The 17,726-nt window shown below is 50.7% G+C and overlaps 1 protein-coding gene across 1 annotated transcript in view; it reads left to right on the forward strand.

The window, feature by feature from the left end:
• MROH2A (maestro heat like repeat family member 2A) overlaps positions 1-17,726 on the forward strand; it is a 41,273-nt gene that overhangs the window by 21,928 nt on the left and 1,619 nt on the right. The window contains exons 22-38 of the mRNA XM_036420975.2: positions 29-151; positions 1,016-1,095; positions 4,249-4,357; positions 5,155-5,250; positions 7,962-8,066; positions 8,806-8,929; positions 9,490-9,608; positions 10,181-10,333; positions 10,966-11,120; positions 11,857-12,016; positions 12,097-12,290; positions 12,613-12,750; positions 13,216-13,330; positions 14,470-14,616; positions 14,717-14,899; positions 15,378-15,533; positions 17,105-17,236. Coding sequence (XP_036276868.1) covers positions 29-151; positions 1,016-1,095; positions 4,249-4,357; positions 5,155-5,250; positions 7,962-8,066; positions 8,806-8,929; positions 9,490-9,608; positions 10,181-10,333; positions 10,966-11,120; positions 11,857-12,016; positions 12,097-12,290; positions 12,613-12,750; positions 13,216-13,330; positions 14,470-14,616; positions 14,717-14,899; positions 15,378-15,533; positions 17,105-17,236 — 2,289 coding nt within the window. The remainder of the gene's footprint in view (positions 1-28; positions 152-1,015; positions 1,096-4,248; positions 4,358-5,154; positions 5,251-7,961; positions 8,067-8,805; positions 8,930-9,489; positions 9,609-10,180; positions 10,334-10,965; positions 11,121-11,856; positions 12,017-12,096; positions 12,291-12,612; positions 12,751-13,215; positions 13,331-14,469; positions 14,617-14,716; positions 14,900-15,377; positions 15,534-17,104; positions 17,237-17,726) is intronic.

The following is a 17,726-nucleotide window of genomic DNA, read 5'->3' on the forward strand; positions in this document are numbered from 1 at the left end:
TCCATCCCTCTGTCTGGTCTGGGCACAGGACATCTGCCTCAAAATGGCCTTCATGAAGAGTGTGGTTCAGATCTCCAGTGCCATCGAAAACCTCAAGGGCCCAGGGGACTTTCAATTTGCCCACAAGGCTACTCTTACTGCCATTATAATGGTAAGCTGGGGGCCTGGGACCTGGGCAGCATGGAGTCTAACTCTGCAAGTACCTGAGGGCGTCTGTCTCAGTTCTGCTGTGATCCAGCTGTAGGGATTCTGAGATGAGAGTCTCATATCTGATAAAGGGTTTCATGGCCAGGAAACAGCCAGGCTCTATTTTCCCCCTCAGGATGGGGACACACAGGTCCACCAGGTCAGCCCCACTGTCGCCCCAGTATTTTTCCATACGTAGGACGGACCTATGGGCAGGTGTTGGCTGCAGGCAAAGCTTAAAACTATTTTTGCACAGAACTTTGGTAAGATCTAGAAAATGTCAGTCGCCCAAAGGCAAGAAGCGGTGACAGGTGCTGATGGAGGTTGTGGGACAGCCACTGCCCATGACCCCAGACCTTCCCACGCCCTGCAATGCCTCGGCCTCAGACACCGCTCCTGTCAGAAGCAGTTCAGGAGAGAAGTGAGATGTGGGTGGTACGGGAGGCACTGAGAAGGAAGGGAACTTGACTTTGGCTCTTGCCTGGACCAGGAGCCCTGCTCATGTCATTTTACACCAGTCACAGGACTGTGGAGTCCCCGTTTTACATGTAAGGGAACTCAGGCAGGGGAAGTAGTTTTCCCAAGGATACACTCAAGTAACGCAGACCTGGATGGGAATCACACGTCCATCGTGAGTCCCACACCTTTCACCAGATTTTGCCCTTCCCCAAAAATGGCAAAGACCAAGTGATCCTAAAATCATCAGGTCTTTCTGGCACTAACGCTGGGAGTACTGCCACCATGAGGACCCCTGGGATTTAAGGGCCCCATCTTTCTTGGTCTGGAACTCTGGGTGGCTTGGCAGCTCACTGCCCTGCTCTGCTGGCAGGCAATCATCAAGGCGGAGTCGACTGACAATCTGGTGTCTCCCATACGCACCATGGCCATGGATGCCCTCCTGCACCTGAGGTGAGCTGGCCCCCCTGCTCGTGCCCCAGGCACCTCTCCTGGGCAGATGCAAATCCTGAAACCATCCCTTGGCACTTGTTGGTGCAGGTCCACCTCCATAGCAGGGATCTTGGGTGACAGCTCCTGGGCAGTGGGCCACCTGGAAGATGGGAGTCTGCTCCCATTCCTCTTGTCCATAATTCTCAACAATATTTCAGGCTGTGCTCTTCTCCTTGGATGGGAGGTAACTGGCAGATAGGTAGGCTGTTCTTTGGTCCATTAGGAGATGTTTTGAGCAAAAGGTCACACGTGATCCTGAATAATCAGCAGAAAGATGGCCTCCACCCAGCTGGGTTGGATTCAGTCAAGGAAGTTACATATCAACATGGTATTAATACAGTTATACAAATAATATAAGTAAAAGAATACCTGAGGTGTGTCTTCGGGAACTATCTACCCACCAGTGGGGTGAGGAGTTGGGGGAGAGAAGCTATGTGTTTGTAAAATCTATATTTGAAGTGGTTGGGTCCTCTTTAGGAAATCTTCACCAGTTAGGAGTTTTATCATTTAAACTCATAGCAGAAATGCCTGTTGCCCCTTTTAGAGGCAACACATGGACATATTTGAAATCAATTTCACACACATCCCTTCAGGGACTTGGAGGTAAGGCAAACACATACACAAGGAATTAGAGGTCAGCGCTGAGTGTTTGCAGGTGAATAACAAAAAAAATCTAAGACCAGAAAAAGGGGGCTAATAGCAAGATTCAATTCGGTTGCTATAACAGGGGCTAGAAAAAGGAGCTGGCAAAAGGAGTTTACCTTTTGATCTGGGCTTAAGCTAAGTGAAATAAGCAAGTCAGAGAAAGGTGAGTATCATATGATCTCACTTATATGTGAAATCTAATGAACAAATTAAACAAATTAAACTGATGAACAAAATAGATCCAGAAACACTGAAGTATGTAAAAGACTTACCAATTTCAGAAAGGAGGGCAGGAAGAGATTAAGCAAAGAACTTAGATACATCCTATAAAATAAAGGCCTATATGCTAAGTGCTCACTCATCTGGTCATCCATTCAATCCAATCAAAGTGTAATATGCTAATGATATGGTAAGGTCACTCAACTGCTCCCTATGACGTGCTCTGACCACCATGGGGCAGACAGTCAATTTATTGACCAGTCACTATGACATGCACTGAGCAACAGGGGCCAGATGCTCCAACTGATAGGTTAGCTCGCTGCTGGGGTCTGGCTGATCAGGACTGAGCAAGACAGGCAAGACATGCTCTGAAGCCCTCCTGCAGTCCATCCCCAGCTGGCCAACCTCTCATGTCCCTCCCTGATCCCAATCGTGCACTGGTGGGGTTCCTTGGTCTGGCCTGCACCATCTCACAATCTGGGACCCTCAAGGGATGTTGGAGAGCCAATTTTGGCCGGATCTCACAGGCCAGGCCAAGGGATCCCTCTAGGCCTTTAGTATATGCATAATCCAAGGACAGACAATAGTGTGATGAGGGCCCATGGAGAGAGCGGGAGAGGGTTGGAGGAGGTCAAATGTGGGGGCACAGGGGACAACTGTAATACATTAAACAATAAAGATGCATTTAAAAACAAAGAAAGAATGGGCTAGATGCCTGAAGCAGCTATGTACAAACCTGGAGGGGTTATCAAAACACAGATGGCTGGGCCCTAATCCACAGAGTATTTGATTTAGTAGCTCTGAGGTGAGGCTATAGAATTGGCATCTATATATATAAAAGACAAGCGACCAGAATGATAGAATAACCGGAATGACTGCTAACTATACATGGATTGCAGAGGCCACTTGGCCTGATTGGGGCCCTGTTCAGCTTCCCCCAACCTCCCACAGGCCCTCCCCCTGGCTGGCCAGGTCCCCTATCTGCCTTCCCCACCCTGATCAGGGTCTGGGCTGGCTGGCCAACCTCCTGTGAGGTTGGGTCCCACTGCCGGCTCTGCCTGATGGCCCCTATTGGGGCAGCTGGCTGGCCTCCACCCATGCACAAATTCGTGAACCAGGCCTCTAGTTTCTAATAAACTCCAACGTGACCTACTGCTGCTAGTCTGAGCATTACACTTGACCCATGGGCTAGTACCAGCCTGGAATTCAGAGTTCATGGTTGTGTTCTAGGAGGAGCAATGGAATGTTTCTGAGCAGGGGATGGACAGGGTTAGAGCAGACTTCAAGTAGAAGAGGTGGCCTTGGACCCTTGGATCTGCCTCTCAATCCCTGACATAATTACTGGACACTGATGGCTGGGCAGAGCACAAACCCCTAGAGAGGATGCACACCTGAACCCCCAACCAGGAAACCTGGCGTCTCTCTTGATCTGTGACATGCCTCCACCTTAAGGGCCTGCAGGAGATGGTGCATGTGAGTTGTCTGGCAGAGGGCCAGGAGCCAGTGATGTCCACCCCTCCTGCCAGTGATGTCCACCCCTCCTAGTGGGATCTTAACCTGTTAACCGGGGAGTTCCCTTTTTAATTACGCAACGTATAACAGGTGCATACTCTTTCACTAGGACGTGTCAGTATGTCACGCCCAGTGGACGTAATTTCATATTATTATTTTTTTATTAATACTTAATTAAAATAAATGAAATATATATTTTCATTTATTTATATATAAAGCACAAAGGAAAATACAAAATTACAAACAAATAGAAAAGAATACCAACAAAAAATGGAAACATCGAATTAAAAAATTATAAATTTTACGAACAATTATAAAGATTACAAAAAATATATACTGTCTGTTTCAGGGTGCAACATATATTTCAAGGACGTATTCATATGTCCTCCTTGTTCCAGATATTGTTTACATTTGACGTATTTATTTATTTATTTTTAAAATATATTTTATTTATTTTTTTTCAGAGAGGAAGAGAGAAAGATAGAGAGCTAGAAATGTCGATGAGAGAGAAACATCGACCAGCTGCCTCCTGCACACCCCCTACCGGGGATGTGCCCGCAACCAAGGTACATGCCCTTGACCGGAATCGAACCCGGGACTTTTTAGTCAGCAGACCAGACCGACGCTCTACCACTAAGCCAAACTGGTTTCAGCCACATTTGACGTATTTATAAGTCCCGCTCGGTTAACAGGTTAAATTCCACTGAACACTTCTTCTCTCACTTTTTCTTTCCTTAGCAAAGTGAAGCCTTTCTACTCCACAGAGGAAAACACTGAGCTGATGGATATCAGTCTACATTCTGTAATTTCTCTCCAACCCCCAGGAAAGGACAATAAGTCCATTAAGGTAGGTTCCTCTGAGCCACCTCATTTTCTGGGTCGGGACCTGGAAGTTTACTTTATCACGACAGTGCTGAGAGCCCACCATCCTGAACCACCCATCTGTGGTTAGAGGCAGCAAAGTGCAGCAGGCTCTGTTTGTCAGTGTAAGGTGATGCTAACTGCTGTAACAGACAGACTCCAAAATCTCTGTGGTGTAACAACATGAGAACTTAGTTCAAATTGGCAGTGGGGGTGGGGATAGAACTGCTTCTATCTGTTATTCAGGAGCCATGTCTTCTTTAATGCCTGGTTCTGAAGGTCCACATGAGTATTGATATTTAGCAAGGAGAGGTAGAGAAAGAGTATAGAGCAGTGGACGGCAAACCGCGGCTCCCGACTCTGTTGACTAATGAGTTTGCCAATCACTGGTATAGAGGATTCATGAGCTACTTTGCCCACTTTTATTGGTCAGAACTCAGTCACATGGCTCCACTTAAATCTAAGGAGTGCTGGGAAATGTCCCAGACTGGATAGCTATTTTCCAGGAACATTGTTGGAAAAGAAGGACAAATCTTTTGTGGTCAGGTAGCCACCTGTGCCTCCTAGGCCTGGCCCTGGAAGAAGAGTCAGGAGAACTGGACTTCAGGAGTTCAGTTTCCTCCTTTGTGAAATGGGTTCCTCTTAAGAAGCTGACTTTTACACCGTGTGAGAAGACAAGTGTAAAGCACTCAATTTGAGTACAAGTAAAAGGGCTGATTATCTGATCATCTTACACTGTGCACCCTCCTCATTGCTGCCTGGCTTTTCCCTCTCTTGTCATAGACCCTGTACACGAATGCCCTGAGTGGCCTGGAGCAGCTGATGGAGGGCCTCTTGCAGAGGCAGATGGACCCCAAGGGCCTGCAGGAGATGGTGCATGTGAGTTGTCTGGCAGAGGACCAGGGATGGCCACCTCTCTGTGGGAAACAGGGGTATGAGTTAAACATTGTTTTGATAATTTTATTTAGATAAAAATTCAAATTTGCTGAAAAGTTGCAAATATAGTAAAAAGACTCTTGTATACCTTTCACTCAGATTTACAATTTTTAATATTTTGCCACATTTTTTCCCTTTCTTATTACACACACACACACACACACACACACACACACACATCTTTTAAATCATAGACAGTTGCAGAACAAGTTAAGAACAAGAATACTCTCTCTCTCTTTTTTTTTTAATCCTCACCTGAAGATTTTTTTTTTTTTTTTTTTTTTTTTGCTGATTTTGGAAAGAGGAAGAGAGAGAGAGAGAGAGAGAGAGAGAGAGAGAGAGAGAGAGAGAGAGAGAGAGACATTGATCCATTGCCTCCATCAATGCCCCAACTGGAAATTGAACCAACAACCTAGGTATGTGCCCTGACTGGTAATTGAACCCTTTTGATATACAGGATGGTGCTCCAACCAACTAAGCCACTCAGCTGGGGCAAGAATAGTCTCTTATATAACAACTAGAGACCCAGTGCACAAAATTCATGCACTCGGGAGGGGGGGGGCAGAGCCCTCAGTTTAGATTGTGAGAGGGTGCAGGCCAGGCCAAGCCACCCCACCAGTTGCACGATTGGGGTTGGAAAGAGATGTGGGAGGTTGGCCAGCTGGGGAGGGCTCCAGGGCATGTCCAGCCTGTCTTGCTCAGTCCTGATCAGCCAAACCCCAGTAGCAAGCCAACTTATTGGTCAGAGCATCTGTCTTCTGATGGTCAGTGCACATCAGTGTCCCCTGGTAGTCATAGTAACTGGTTGACCAGTCAACTGTCTCCCCCTGGTGGTCAGTGCACGTCATAGCAAGCGGTTGAGTGGCCTTAGTATATCATTAACATATTACATTTTGATTGCAACCAAATGGCCAACCAGATGACCAAATGCTTAGCATATTAGGCTTTTATTATATAGGTCACAAGAATAAAAAATCAAGAAATTTAGCATTAGTACAATGCTATATTCTAATCTATGGTCTATCGGCAGGCTTTACCAATTATTCCAATAATGCTTTTTATAGCAGCTATTTTCTACCAATCCAGGATCCAATCTGGACTATGCATTGCATTGAATTGTCATGTCTCTTTAGTCTCTTTCAGTCTGGAAAAATTCTTTAGTCTTTGCCTTTTATAATCTTGCCATTTTTGAAGGATAAAGGTAACTTTTTAAAAAATTAGGTTGTTTGCTTTCTTGATATTGAGTTTTTAGTTTTTATGTTTTCTAGATACAAGTCCTTTATTTGCTATGTAATTTGCAAATATTTTCTCTCAGTCTCTTATTTGTTTTTTTTTTGTTTTTTAAATAAATTACACAGTGTCTTTTGAAGAGAAGTTTCAAATTTTGATGAAGTCTAATTTATAATTTTTTTCCTCTTTTATAGATCCTGGTTTTAGTGTTATATCTAATAGTCTTTGTCTAACCCAAGATCACAAAGATTTTCTTCTAATACTGTATCGTTTTAGGTTTTACAATTAAGTCTATGGTATATTTTGAGTTAGCTTTTGTATATGGTGTAATGTATGGATCAAAGTTTATGCAATTTTTGTATTTTTGCACACAGATAACCAATTGTTCCAGCATCATTTGTTGAAAACACTATCTTTTCTCCATTGAGTTACTTTTGCACCTTTGTCAAAAATCATGTATGTGTGGCTCTAATTCTGAATGCTTATTCTGCTCCAATGATGTATTGTATTTGTCTATCTTTTCATTAGTGTCATCCTGTCTTGATTACTGTAATGTTACAGTAAGTCTTAAAATCTGATTGTGTGGGCCCAATGACTTTGTTCTTGGTTGCTATATCCCACAAACATTAATATGTCATGTTCTAACTTTATTTCAGTTCAATATACATTTTAATTTCTCTTTTCATCTTTTCTTTGACCCATGGATTATCTAGAAATTTTCAAATATTTGAGAATTTTTCAGATGTCATTCTGTTTTTGATTCCTACTTTAACTCCATTGTAGTCTGATGATATACTTTGTATGATTTGAATCCTTTTACATTGACTGGAAGTTATTTTGTTGTCTGGGTATGTCTGCCTTCAGCGAATGCCTTGTGTGCACTTGAAAACTATCCTGCTGTATTGGTCAGAGTGTTTCTAAACATGAATTAGGCCAAGTTGGTTGCTAGTGTTGTTGAAGTTTCCCGTATCCTTCCTGATTTTCTGTCTTCTTGTTCTATCAGTTACTGAGAAAGAGGTACTAAAACCTCTAACACTCTGGTTTATTTATTTCTCCTCTCAGTTCTATCCATTTTTGCTTCCAGAACTATTAAGCTCTGTTAGTAGATGCATGAATGCTTAGGTCCTGGAATGCAGGGCGGGCTGTGCTCCTGGCTCTTTCCCTGGCAGGCAAACATTTGGAGCAAGGTCCAACACACTAATTAGTCAAGAGCCCTCTCGGTGTGAGGATGCTGGGAGGCGGAGGAGGGCACTCTCTCTTCTTACAACCTCATCACCCTAGTAGTGGAGCCTGGGAAGGAACCATCTAGAAGCATTGAAAAGCAGATTCTGAGTAGGAGGGACAAGGTAGGTAATAGTTGGCCAGGAAAGGGCTGGCTCTGGGATTTTTAACACCCTCTTCTGTGTTATGGGTTCCATCTATAGCTCCTGGAAAAGTGGATCTTGTCCGAGAAAGATTGGGAGCGGGAGAAGGCTATGAACTTGCATCTTAGTCTTATGCAGAGCTACATCCAGAGCATCGGCGTCTGCGTGAGTACAGGAGCACCAGCCCCCGACCTGGTTCTGCTCCCTTCCCCCACAGAGTCCTGTGGGAAGAGGCTGCCTCACTTGGGAATGGCAATGAAACCCCTGGAAGGGCCAACCTGGGAGAGAATGGGCTACAGCTTGCAGTTGTCTAGGTTTTGTGGGTCCTGAAGCTCACACCATGGTGAGAACCCTTTCTGAGAAAAAGGATACACAATTATGAATACCACATTGGTTAGAAAAGTGCATGTTTACTTAAAATGAGAAAATAAGTTACTAAACATTACAAAGAATACAAAGCTTGGCAAGTACCACAAACACCTTGAAAAGCATTGAGATGTTTTCGTTGGTTACCCATCTGACACAGCTTGAGGAAACCTCTTCAGAACCCAGGGTCCTGAGGGTAGATACCCTGCCCCGGTCATACAGCTGGAAAAGGGGAAGCCCAAAATGAACTGAGGGCTCAGTTATAGGAATGAGATAGGTGCCTGGACATAGAGCCTGGGTCTGAGGTTGGCCAGACTCCTCAGATCCTGACTGCTTGATCTCCAGGAGCCCAGCTATGGGGCTCAGGAGGCAGGAATGTGGGCAGTAGACCGAATGTGGCATCTTCCCCCTTCCCAGACAGGGGTGGTGTTTTCAGAGCAGGGTTTGCCCTCTCTGCCTGCCCATTACCCTGCCCCTGGGAAGCACCAGGTACGTGTGAGGGGACAGAGTGTGAGCCTTAAGTTCTCCTGCTCCTCAGATCCCCCTGAAGCTGGGGCAGTTTGGCACACTGATTGGACTCATCGCCCCTTGCACCTGTGACTCCAACAAAAGAACTCGCTTGGCCTCAGCAGATGTCCTGTCCAGCCTGCTGGATCTGCATGGTATGTGGAGGGTGGGCCATCACAACCAGCATCTCCAGGCTCGGAGAAGGGCTGACATCAAGGTTGTCAGCTATGGGGGTGGGGGAGTGTTACAACCTCTCTGTATAGACAAATAAGGTTGACCAGCAGAGACAGCAGAGGGTGCAGAGCTCACGGAGAGGCCATGGAAGCTTCTGGAAAGAGAGGCTCATTGGTTCAGCATAACTCACAGCAGGCATGTGTTGGATACTGAGGACCCCACTGGCACAAGGCCAGCTCACAGATACCAAGGAGCCAGCAAAACTGGCCAGAGATGAGCTGAGGGGAGAATGCAGTGTGGTGACCTTCAGAAGAGGAGAGATCACCTCTGATGTGGTAGCTGATGGGCATCCATCATAGCAGGGACTGCCGGAGCTTGTGTAGAGATGGTGTGGGGAACAATGAGAGCAAAGTTATGCGGGACAGGGTGTCCAGATGCTGTGGTCCAGTCCCTCAGAGACAAGGTGCCCTGAGAGTCAGGACAAGCGGCCTCTGTGACTGGGCCTTCCAAGGCTAATGGTGTCTGAAACTACTCCCAACAGCAAGCCAGATCTGCTCTTCATGGGACGTGTACAAAGAGTTGGAGCTTGCGAGATGCAAGGAGGACCTCCAGAGCTTGGAGGTGGAGAAGATTTTCAGTGCCTCCTCCAGAATCGCCAAGGTGATGATCCAGGAAGCTTGTGTGGGTTGCTGGGCCACACTCCTAGTGCCTGGGTCACCTCTGGGGGCAGGATCTAGCTCAGCCTGGCCACACAGTGCCCATCCTCTTCTGGGAGTCACAGCTTCTGTGGCCTTTGGTCTAATTCATGCCACTGTAAATGGCCTACAATATGTAAGGTCTCCATGGGGGTTTCCTGGCTCACAGAAGGTGTTAATAGTCTCTGACTGTCTTCCCTTCATCCTTGTGATGTGCTACACTGAGGGTGGAGGGGGCCCCAGAAAGAACTGAACATGAGGCCCAGCACACAGGCCCTGGCTCATGGGAAGGCTGATGGCCTACTTGTGACTGAAAGTGCCCAGAGCCAGAGGGCAGAGGGGATTTCCTGGAGGAGGGGGCTTGTGTAGTGGCAGGCCAGATCGAAGGGCTTCAGGGCTCAGGGCACGCCTGAAAGAAGACTGCAAAGATAGGTCAGGGAAGGTTTGGGGTAAAGCTTCCTGTGGTGACAGGTGGGGCAGGGAACTGAGCCTGGGCCTCAGCTATCAGAATCCAAGAATGGCCTTCTCTGGTCCTAGGAGATTTGCATGCAATTTAATTGTGATGAAGTGGTCTCGCTCATCCAGAAGCTCTGTGAGAACATCGGGGCCATGGACCTCCAGCATGACAAGGCCTCTGTCATCTGGATAGACACCTTCCTCCAGATACGGGTCAAGGAGTTGGAGGATAAGGTACAACTGTGGCTGGGGCACCTGGGGCTGGGACGGCAAAGTGCTTCCAGGCTGCAGGGACTGGCTGGGGCCCAGCTGCACTGGCTGACAATGCCCACCCCCCATAGCTCCTTGCTGTAAAGAGGAGGAGGAAATAGAGTTCTAGAATGAGAAAGAAAGGTGTTGAAGGTAGACAGGTCAGTAAGTGGACATTGGACTTAGGCCCACAACTCTCTCTCAGAGCGTTCTGCCTCTCACACCGAACACTAATAAAATCCGAGGAAAATGCCAAAACCGGTTTGGCTCGGTGGATAGAGCGTCAGCCTGTGAACTGAAAGGTCCCCGGTTTGTTTACGGTCAAGGGCGTGTACCTTGGTTGCAGGCACATCCCCAGAAGGGGGTGTGCAGGAGGTGGCTGATCAATGTTTCTCTCTCATCGATGTTTCTGACTCTCTATTCCTCTCTTCTTTTCTGTAAAAAAAAATCAATAAACTATATTTAAAATAAAATCTGGGGAAAGACCAAAGGATTTATTGGAGGTGTGCTGGAGGTCTAACTTAGCCACTGTTGTGTGAAAGTCTTTGGAGGAGGGGTGTGAGGGCAAGAGACCCCTGAGGGCCAAGTTGCCCTGGTGATGCCCACCCCCACCCTAGGTGGCTGAGATCCTGGGTGCCATCTTGGTCCACCTGCCTGTGGTGGATCACAAGGAGGTGCGGCGCAACCTCATCGAGGGCATTCTCCTGCTGGCCCACTACCACCAGGAGACGGTCCTCACGTCGCTCCTGAGGCAGCCCCTGCCCATGCAGAGGTAGGTGGTGGGTACCCTGTGTGGGGGACCAGGGGCTTCTGTGCAGCCCAGACCATGACGTACTTACCAGAGGACCGGGACCTTGAGTGGTGCGTTGTCTGACCCTCTCCCAGCATCTCCTGTTGGGGAACTATGGGCACAGCTTTGTGAATCCCAGCAGGCAGTTTTCGCATCTCCTTGTTCAATTTGATCTTGTTGGACTTGTCTCTTTGGCTCTTCAAAACCCACTAGGACCTTACCTCCCTGTGTAACCAGGTCCTTCAAGTCACTGTGCAGGGGTCCCTTCCCTTCTCAGCAGGGCCACAGGCTTGGACTTGGGGGCCAGGAAAGCTGCTTCAGATTGTAGCCCCTCCTGTGGAAACTGGAGATGAAGCCTCTTCCTCAAAGATGTGCTGGGAGGGGGAGGGGCGAGGACACTGGTCAGCCAGCCGCCCAGGACCATCCTGACTCAAGCCAGGCACTTGGAGGCTATTACTGGATGTCATCCAGAGGTCATCAAAAGTAGACCTGGTGGTCACCTACCCCTGGAGCGTAGCTTCTCAGGGGTACCATGAGCCGGGCACAGAAAGGAGGCTGAGTGAGGAGTCGGGGACCTGGGCTCACGCCAGCTCCCTGAGATGCAGCCTCCAGAGTCCGTCCACTCACTACTCAGGGGGCTGCTGGGGTCCAAAGAGGCTCATATCTGCTGGGGCACAGGGCAGGTAACCCACAATCCTTGTCCCCTGTCGTTGGCTAGCCACCTGGTGGAGGTGTGGTTGGCTGTGGCGGAGAATGTACCTTTTGCCCGGTTGATGCTCCACGGCCTGATGGGCCGGCTGCAGTCCCGGTTCACCCCCAGGGCCAACGCCACCTCCAAGGCCGACATCTGGCGCCTGGCTGCGGTAGACCCTCTGATGGTGAGTTGCCGGGGTAGGCCCCGGGGCTCCTCAGGGGCACTGAGTCGGAGCCCCGATGCCTCCTGCCCTTCTCTCTGCAGACCCTCTGCACCATCCACCTTCTCATCGAGAAGATGGACAGGGACGACAAACTCCCGGACCTCCTCCCGGACCTCATCTACACCCTCCTGATACAGCTGGGCAGCAGCCAGGGGCCGGAGGCAATGTCGCCCGTCCTGAAGACGTGGAGACTCATCCACACGGGGACCCTGCCCGAGGAGATCAACCTGCAGAGGTGCTCCCGAGGGCAGGCAGCGGGCTTGGGGTACACGTGACCTTGGCCTGTCTCTTAGAAGTCACCTCCACCGAGAGGCCCTCAACAGGACCTCCTATGGGGAGGAGAGGTTTCTGGAACATGATCTTACAACACTCCCTCACTAGGGTCCAGCACAGTGTGGCTTTCAGAGTCTGCACACCCAGTCTTCGCCCCTTGAGCTAGGCACAGCAGGAGTTGGGATGCTGCTTCACCCGCCTGGGTGCAGTGCTTGCCCCGCTGAGGTGCTCTGGGTATTCTCAGCAAGGCTGCCACACCATGACATGGTCCCACCTTCTTCCAGGATCACAATCAAATCCATGCAGCTTTTGTTCAGGAGACTCGACAGTGAGCGGCTGGCCCACATGCTGGAAGAGCAGGGCGTGTGGGCCCTCCTGGAGAGTGGCTCCACTTTCCTGCAAGGAGCAGGCCTGCTGGCCAGGTGGGCACCCAGGTGGCCGGCGGCGGCGGCAGGACTTGCAAAGTGATGGCGGAATGCCTTGCTTCAGGGGCATCGTGTTGACCTGTGCCCCACACTTTGGGATGCAGGGCAAAGGGAATCTTTCTTTCCAAACCTTCAAACCCTGGGGCAGGAAATGTGAGGTCAGATCGGTGGAGCTTGGCAAGGCCACACTGGGCTTCTGAGCAGGTCCAGGATGGGGAAGTCCAGGTCCCGATAACTCATGGGCAGCCCTCATTCAAGTCCTTTTTATAAAAAGGTGATGAAAAGAAAGTACTTCAGTGGAGAGGAGGGCGAGGCCAGAGATGTTAGATCTGCCTATGAGTTAGATCTGGCCCGTGTTCACCTCTTAGAGGCCAGAGATGTTAGATCTGCCCTTGAGAGCTGCTCTGCACGGGGGGAGCTGAGATGCCCTCCCTGCCCGGTGGGCTGTGCTCCCCTCCACAGGCTGTGCATTCGGAATGCAGAGGGCTACAGGCAGAGGCTGGCGGAGCTGGTGCTCAGAGGCATGGCCTCGGAGGTCCTCAGCTGCCGTGTCAGCAGCACGGCGATCTGCGTGGAAGTGAGGCACAGGGGTGGGTGTGGTGGGCTGGGGAGGAGAGGGGGGCAACCCCCAGCTCTCTTGGGGGGGGGGTTCATCTCAGGGGCAGGTGCTCAGGCTATGAGGGGCATCTAGTCCAGGGGGCAGGTGAGCATTCACTCATTCCTTCGTTCATCACAACAGTAATTCAGGGTGGGCACTGTGGGGAAAGGGGCCGAGACGTGGTCTTTGCCCTGAGTGTAGCAGCTGAGTGATGTGTGATATGGTGAGTGTCACAACACACAGGTGTCCAGAGGAGGCCACCTTGGGCTCTTGGGGAGATGGAAGTGCTGGGGAGGGTCTTGCAGGAGGGCTTACCAGGCTGGAAGATTGGAGCAAGGGGTTATGGCCATTGAGGCCCAGCTACCCTTTCATGCACATGAGGTACTAATGTGGTTACCCCTACTGAGAGGCCCTTGTTGTCCCTTCCTGGTAGGACAACAAGTTTCTGAAATTTGATCCAGGGAATTGGCCAGAAAACTTTGAGGAGAAATTCTATGGGCTGCATGCTGCTCCATATACCACAGGAACCAAACATCGGCCTAGTGGGGGGTCCCCAGACTTTTCCTGTAAAGGGCCAGGCAGAGAATTTTCAATTTTAGTGTCACCAATTTGGTATTTAGTTTTCCTTTGGTTTATTTAAAAAACATTCATGTGTGTACGTGCACACACAGACACACGCATGCACACATGTACACACACGTCACAGGGGTCCCCGCGGGGTTGATGTCCTGGTATTTTGAGAACTAGGCTGATGGTGGCGCTGAATCCCAGATGAGGGAAATGCATGCTTCTCGCGTGGTTCTGAAAGACGAAGGAGTGTGTGAATATGGGTAACACTTCCCCAGCGTTTCCCACCTATTTCCTTACTGAATCCTCATGGCAACCTCACGAGGCAGGTGCTGGTCTCACCATCTTTTTACAGATGAGGAAGCAGAGTGGCCTGCCAGGGCCCCACAGTGGCAGGCGGAGGAGCCAGGAGCGGATTCCAGGGGTTCAGGCTCTGACTCTCCTCCGATCTACAGGGAGACCATTCTGTGCACTGCATATAGCCACACGCCCCGCCTCTTGACAGAAACTAGCCTCTGTTGGGGATGACTGCAAAAAGTTTTCCTTTCTAGTTCATGAGAGACCCGATTCTGTACCAGGAGAGGCTGCTGAAGCCCGCCCTGCGGCTGCTAGAGAAGGGCGTGGACCAGAGGGACGAGGTCCTGCAGGTGCTGTCCCTGCGTGCCCTCGGCAACATGGCCCTGGGCGCCCCCAAGAAGGTGCTGCAACCGACCTTGACCCGGGGGGGCCTAGGGGCAGAACCCAGTGTGCTGAGGATCAGAGCTGAAGGCTCCCTCCTCCTCTATCCCCCTCCCCCAGGTGAAGCAGTACCGCAAGTTGCTCCTGGAGAAGTGTCTATATGCCCTGAGGGATGCCCACGGCACCAGCGTGCCCTCTGAGGGCATGGAGGCCCTGGCCAAGATCCTGGCCGAGCTCCGGGAAGGGGATGTAGGGTCCTTCTTCGATGCCATCTCTGAGCAGTGCAGGTCCTTCTTTGACAACGTGAGTCCAGACGAGGGCCTTGCTGGGCCCAGGCCCTGGGTGGGGGCTGCGCAGGTGTCCTGGAGCAGAAAGGACAGTGGGTCTCACTTGGCGCTAATGGATTGATTGGCTGAGCGTGGAATCGTGTAAAAAAAAAAATTGTTCTGGGGCCCAGGGGACCCTTCTCCCTGCTATTAAGGAAATGAGCTTTCCCTTCCAATTCCTGGCTGCCCACAAATGCTCTTGGGGCACCTGTGACATGTCGGGAGGGGGTGCTGCTAGGCAGTTTTGTGCCTGCAGATTCAACACAGCGAAGGTCTCAAACACCTGAGTTATGCCCAGTCCTGGAGCCCTGGAGGGGAGACTCCGTCCTGATGGAATGACCCAGAAGGCTTCACAGGGGTCAATGAATCCAAAAGGGTTTGTGGAGAATGGCTGCAGTTTCGTTGGGCTTCTGTTTCCCCGAGTTTCAGGACTGCTTTGTCCATCTTGGCCACAGGAGAGCGAGCTGCTGCGCTGGAAAGCCTTCCTCCTGTTCAGCAAGCTGGCCACGGTGGCCAGGGTTTCCAAGAAGCACTTCTTCAAGGGGGAAGTGAAGAGAGCCTGGGTCCCGCTCATGCTGCACTGCCAGGACCCCTGCCCCGACGCAGCCCAGGTAAGGCCCCCTCGGCTTTGCTTTCCAAAGTCTGTCCCCAAGAGGAAAGTGTTTTCTGGGTTTGCTGGCTGAGCTGCCTGCAGGCTCCCCACTAGAGAGCCCAGAAACCACATTCAAGGCGCCCCACAAACCAGTTTTCTGTGGGGGCTGAGTTTCCTTCTTCCCCAGTCACTTCCACCTATTGCCCTTTCTTCTACCAGATTCACTTTGGGTGAATATTATGGCTCAGGCACGTTTAAAATTCACCTGAAACCTCACCTGCTCCCTGCGGGGCAGGCTTGTGAGGTGAGGGTGGGGGCTCTCCCTGGCTCTGTGACCCTGTTTCTCTTCCCACTCCAAGTCCCAGCTCCTGTAATGCTTTGGGAGGGGGGAGGGGAGGGGGAAGACCCCGTCTCCTACTCAAACTGCTGCCTTGCAGGCTAACACTGGCTGGCTGGGACACGCAGGTAGAGAACCTCTCACTGCACACATGGACCTTGACTCTGTCCTCTGTCTTCCTATAAAAGGGGAGGTGGTAGAGAGGTGGCTGAGTTCAGGGGCCATTCTGCAAAAAACAGGTGACAAAGACAGTTGTGGGGATAGAGCTGGCTGCAAACAAGGGGTCCTCAACAGCTCATTTTAAAGCTAGTACCTTAGTTCCCAGTTCTGGGGTCACAAGGTAAGTCCCTAAATCCTGCTGCTGCGAGGGCTGCCAATTTGCCTGTGGGGTGAGAGTGGTCCGGATGGCACCTACAGGGACAGGAAGGGAGATCTGCAGTGCCCTCCTGACTTGGGACTTAGCCCCCATCCTGCCTCCCTGCCTGATCTCTGCCTTGGGCACCCTGGTGACCCAGGGCACAGAGCATCACCTCTTAGAGACTCTTTTCTTCACTGATCCTCACCTTCCTCTACCGAGGGCTCCCACTGTTATTTCACATCTTCTCAGCAACTATCCTGTGGCTGGTGCTTCAGGGAAGGCAAAGCAGACAAGTGACTGAGGGGCTTTAAGGAAGGAGCCTCCGAGGACAGGCCAGGGGACCAGCATGGACGGGAAGTGCCAGAGGCTAGCCCCGGCGGTGCGGCTGCCACTGCCATCCCTGGGCAATGGATGCTGGCCTCTCTCCCCCTGCCCTCTGTCTCCCGTCAGCATCCTCCTATGACCTAACCCAGCAGAGGCCAGAGCCTGCGGGTCTGGCTGATGCAGTCCTCAGAAGCAGGAAGAGCTAGTGCAGGCATCTGGGGGAATGAGAGGGCTTGTCCCCATCCTCCCAACCCCAGCCAGGCCCCCAACCCAGTCTCCTAAAAGGGCAGGCCCCAGACAGGGCTGCTGAGGGCATGAAGGTGCTGGCTCAGGGGGCAAGTGGGTAGCATTAGCCCCCAAGGGGCTTTTTATAAACGCGCACACAGCGTTACCCAGGCTGGCGGGGGCTCTGGTCCCAGGTGCCCTCCCAGGGCTCACCGGCCCACCCTTTGGCTTCCTGAGGCTTTTCCAGGGGCACCCTCTGGCTATATTGATGGAATGCAGCCTGACCAGCCCCACCGCTCCTGTGAAGCCCTCTGTCCACCTGCCATCCTGCTCTGTGTCCCTCCAGGCCTGTGCGGAGACCATGTATCAGTGTGTGCACTTCTGGGGCTGCAAGGGCCTGGTGGACGCCTCGAGGCAAAGAGACACCATGGAGCCTGATGAGATGGCCAATTTCCAGACAACTCTGTGCTCCGTCCTGGTGAGGAGGCTGAGGGGGTTGGGGGTGAGGGCCTCACCTGCTGGCAGTGGCTGCTTAGTAGCTTAGGGTCTTAACTGCCAGTCTACCTTGAGACCCTGTGTTCACCTCTTAGAGGTGAAGTGTCGAGACCAGCACTGTCCAGCAGAAATGAAAGCAAGCCACATGCCCATTTTTAAGTTTCCCAATAGCTATGTTAAGAAAAAGGGAAAGACAATAGGGTGGTGAAGGCCCAGGGTGGGGGCAGGGGTAGGCTGGATGGGGTCATTGAGGGGGGGAGGGGGAAGGACATATGTAATACTTTCAATAATAAAGATTAAAAAAAAAGGGGGGGGGGAGGTGTAACCAAGCTAATCATAGATTTTATTTAACCCAATAGCTCCAAGTCTTTATTATTTCAACATGTAATCAAAATTATTAATTCAGGCTAGCCATTTTCAAGTGCTTAAGGGCCACACATGGCAAGTGGCAACTGTATCGGACAGCATGGGTT

The sequence above is a fragment of the Pipistrellus kuhlii genome, unplaced genomic scaffold (genome assembly GCF_014108245.1).
Source record: "Pipistrellus kuhlii isolate mPipKuh1 unplaced genomic scaffold, mPipKuh1.p scaffold_m20_p_7, whole genome shotgun sequence".
Classification (NCBI taxonomy): domain Eukaryota; kingdom Metazoa; phylum Chordata; class Mammalia; order Chiroptera; family Vespertilionidae; genus Pipistrellus; species Pipistrellus kuhlii.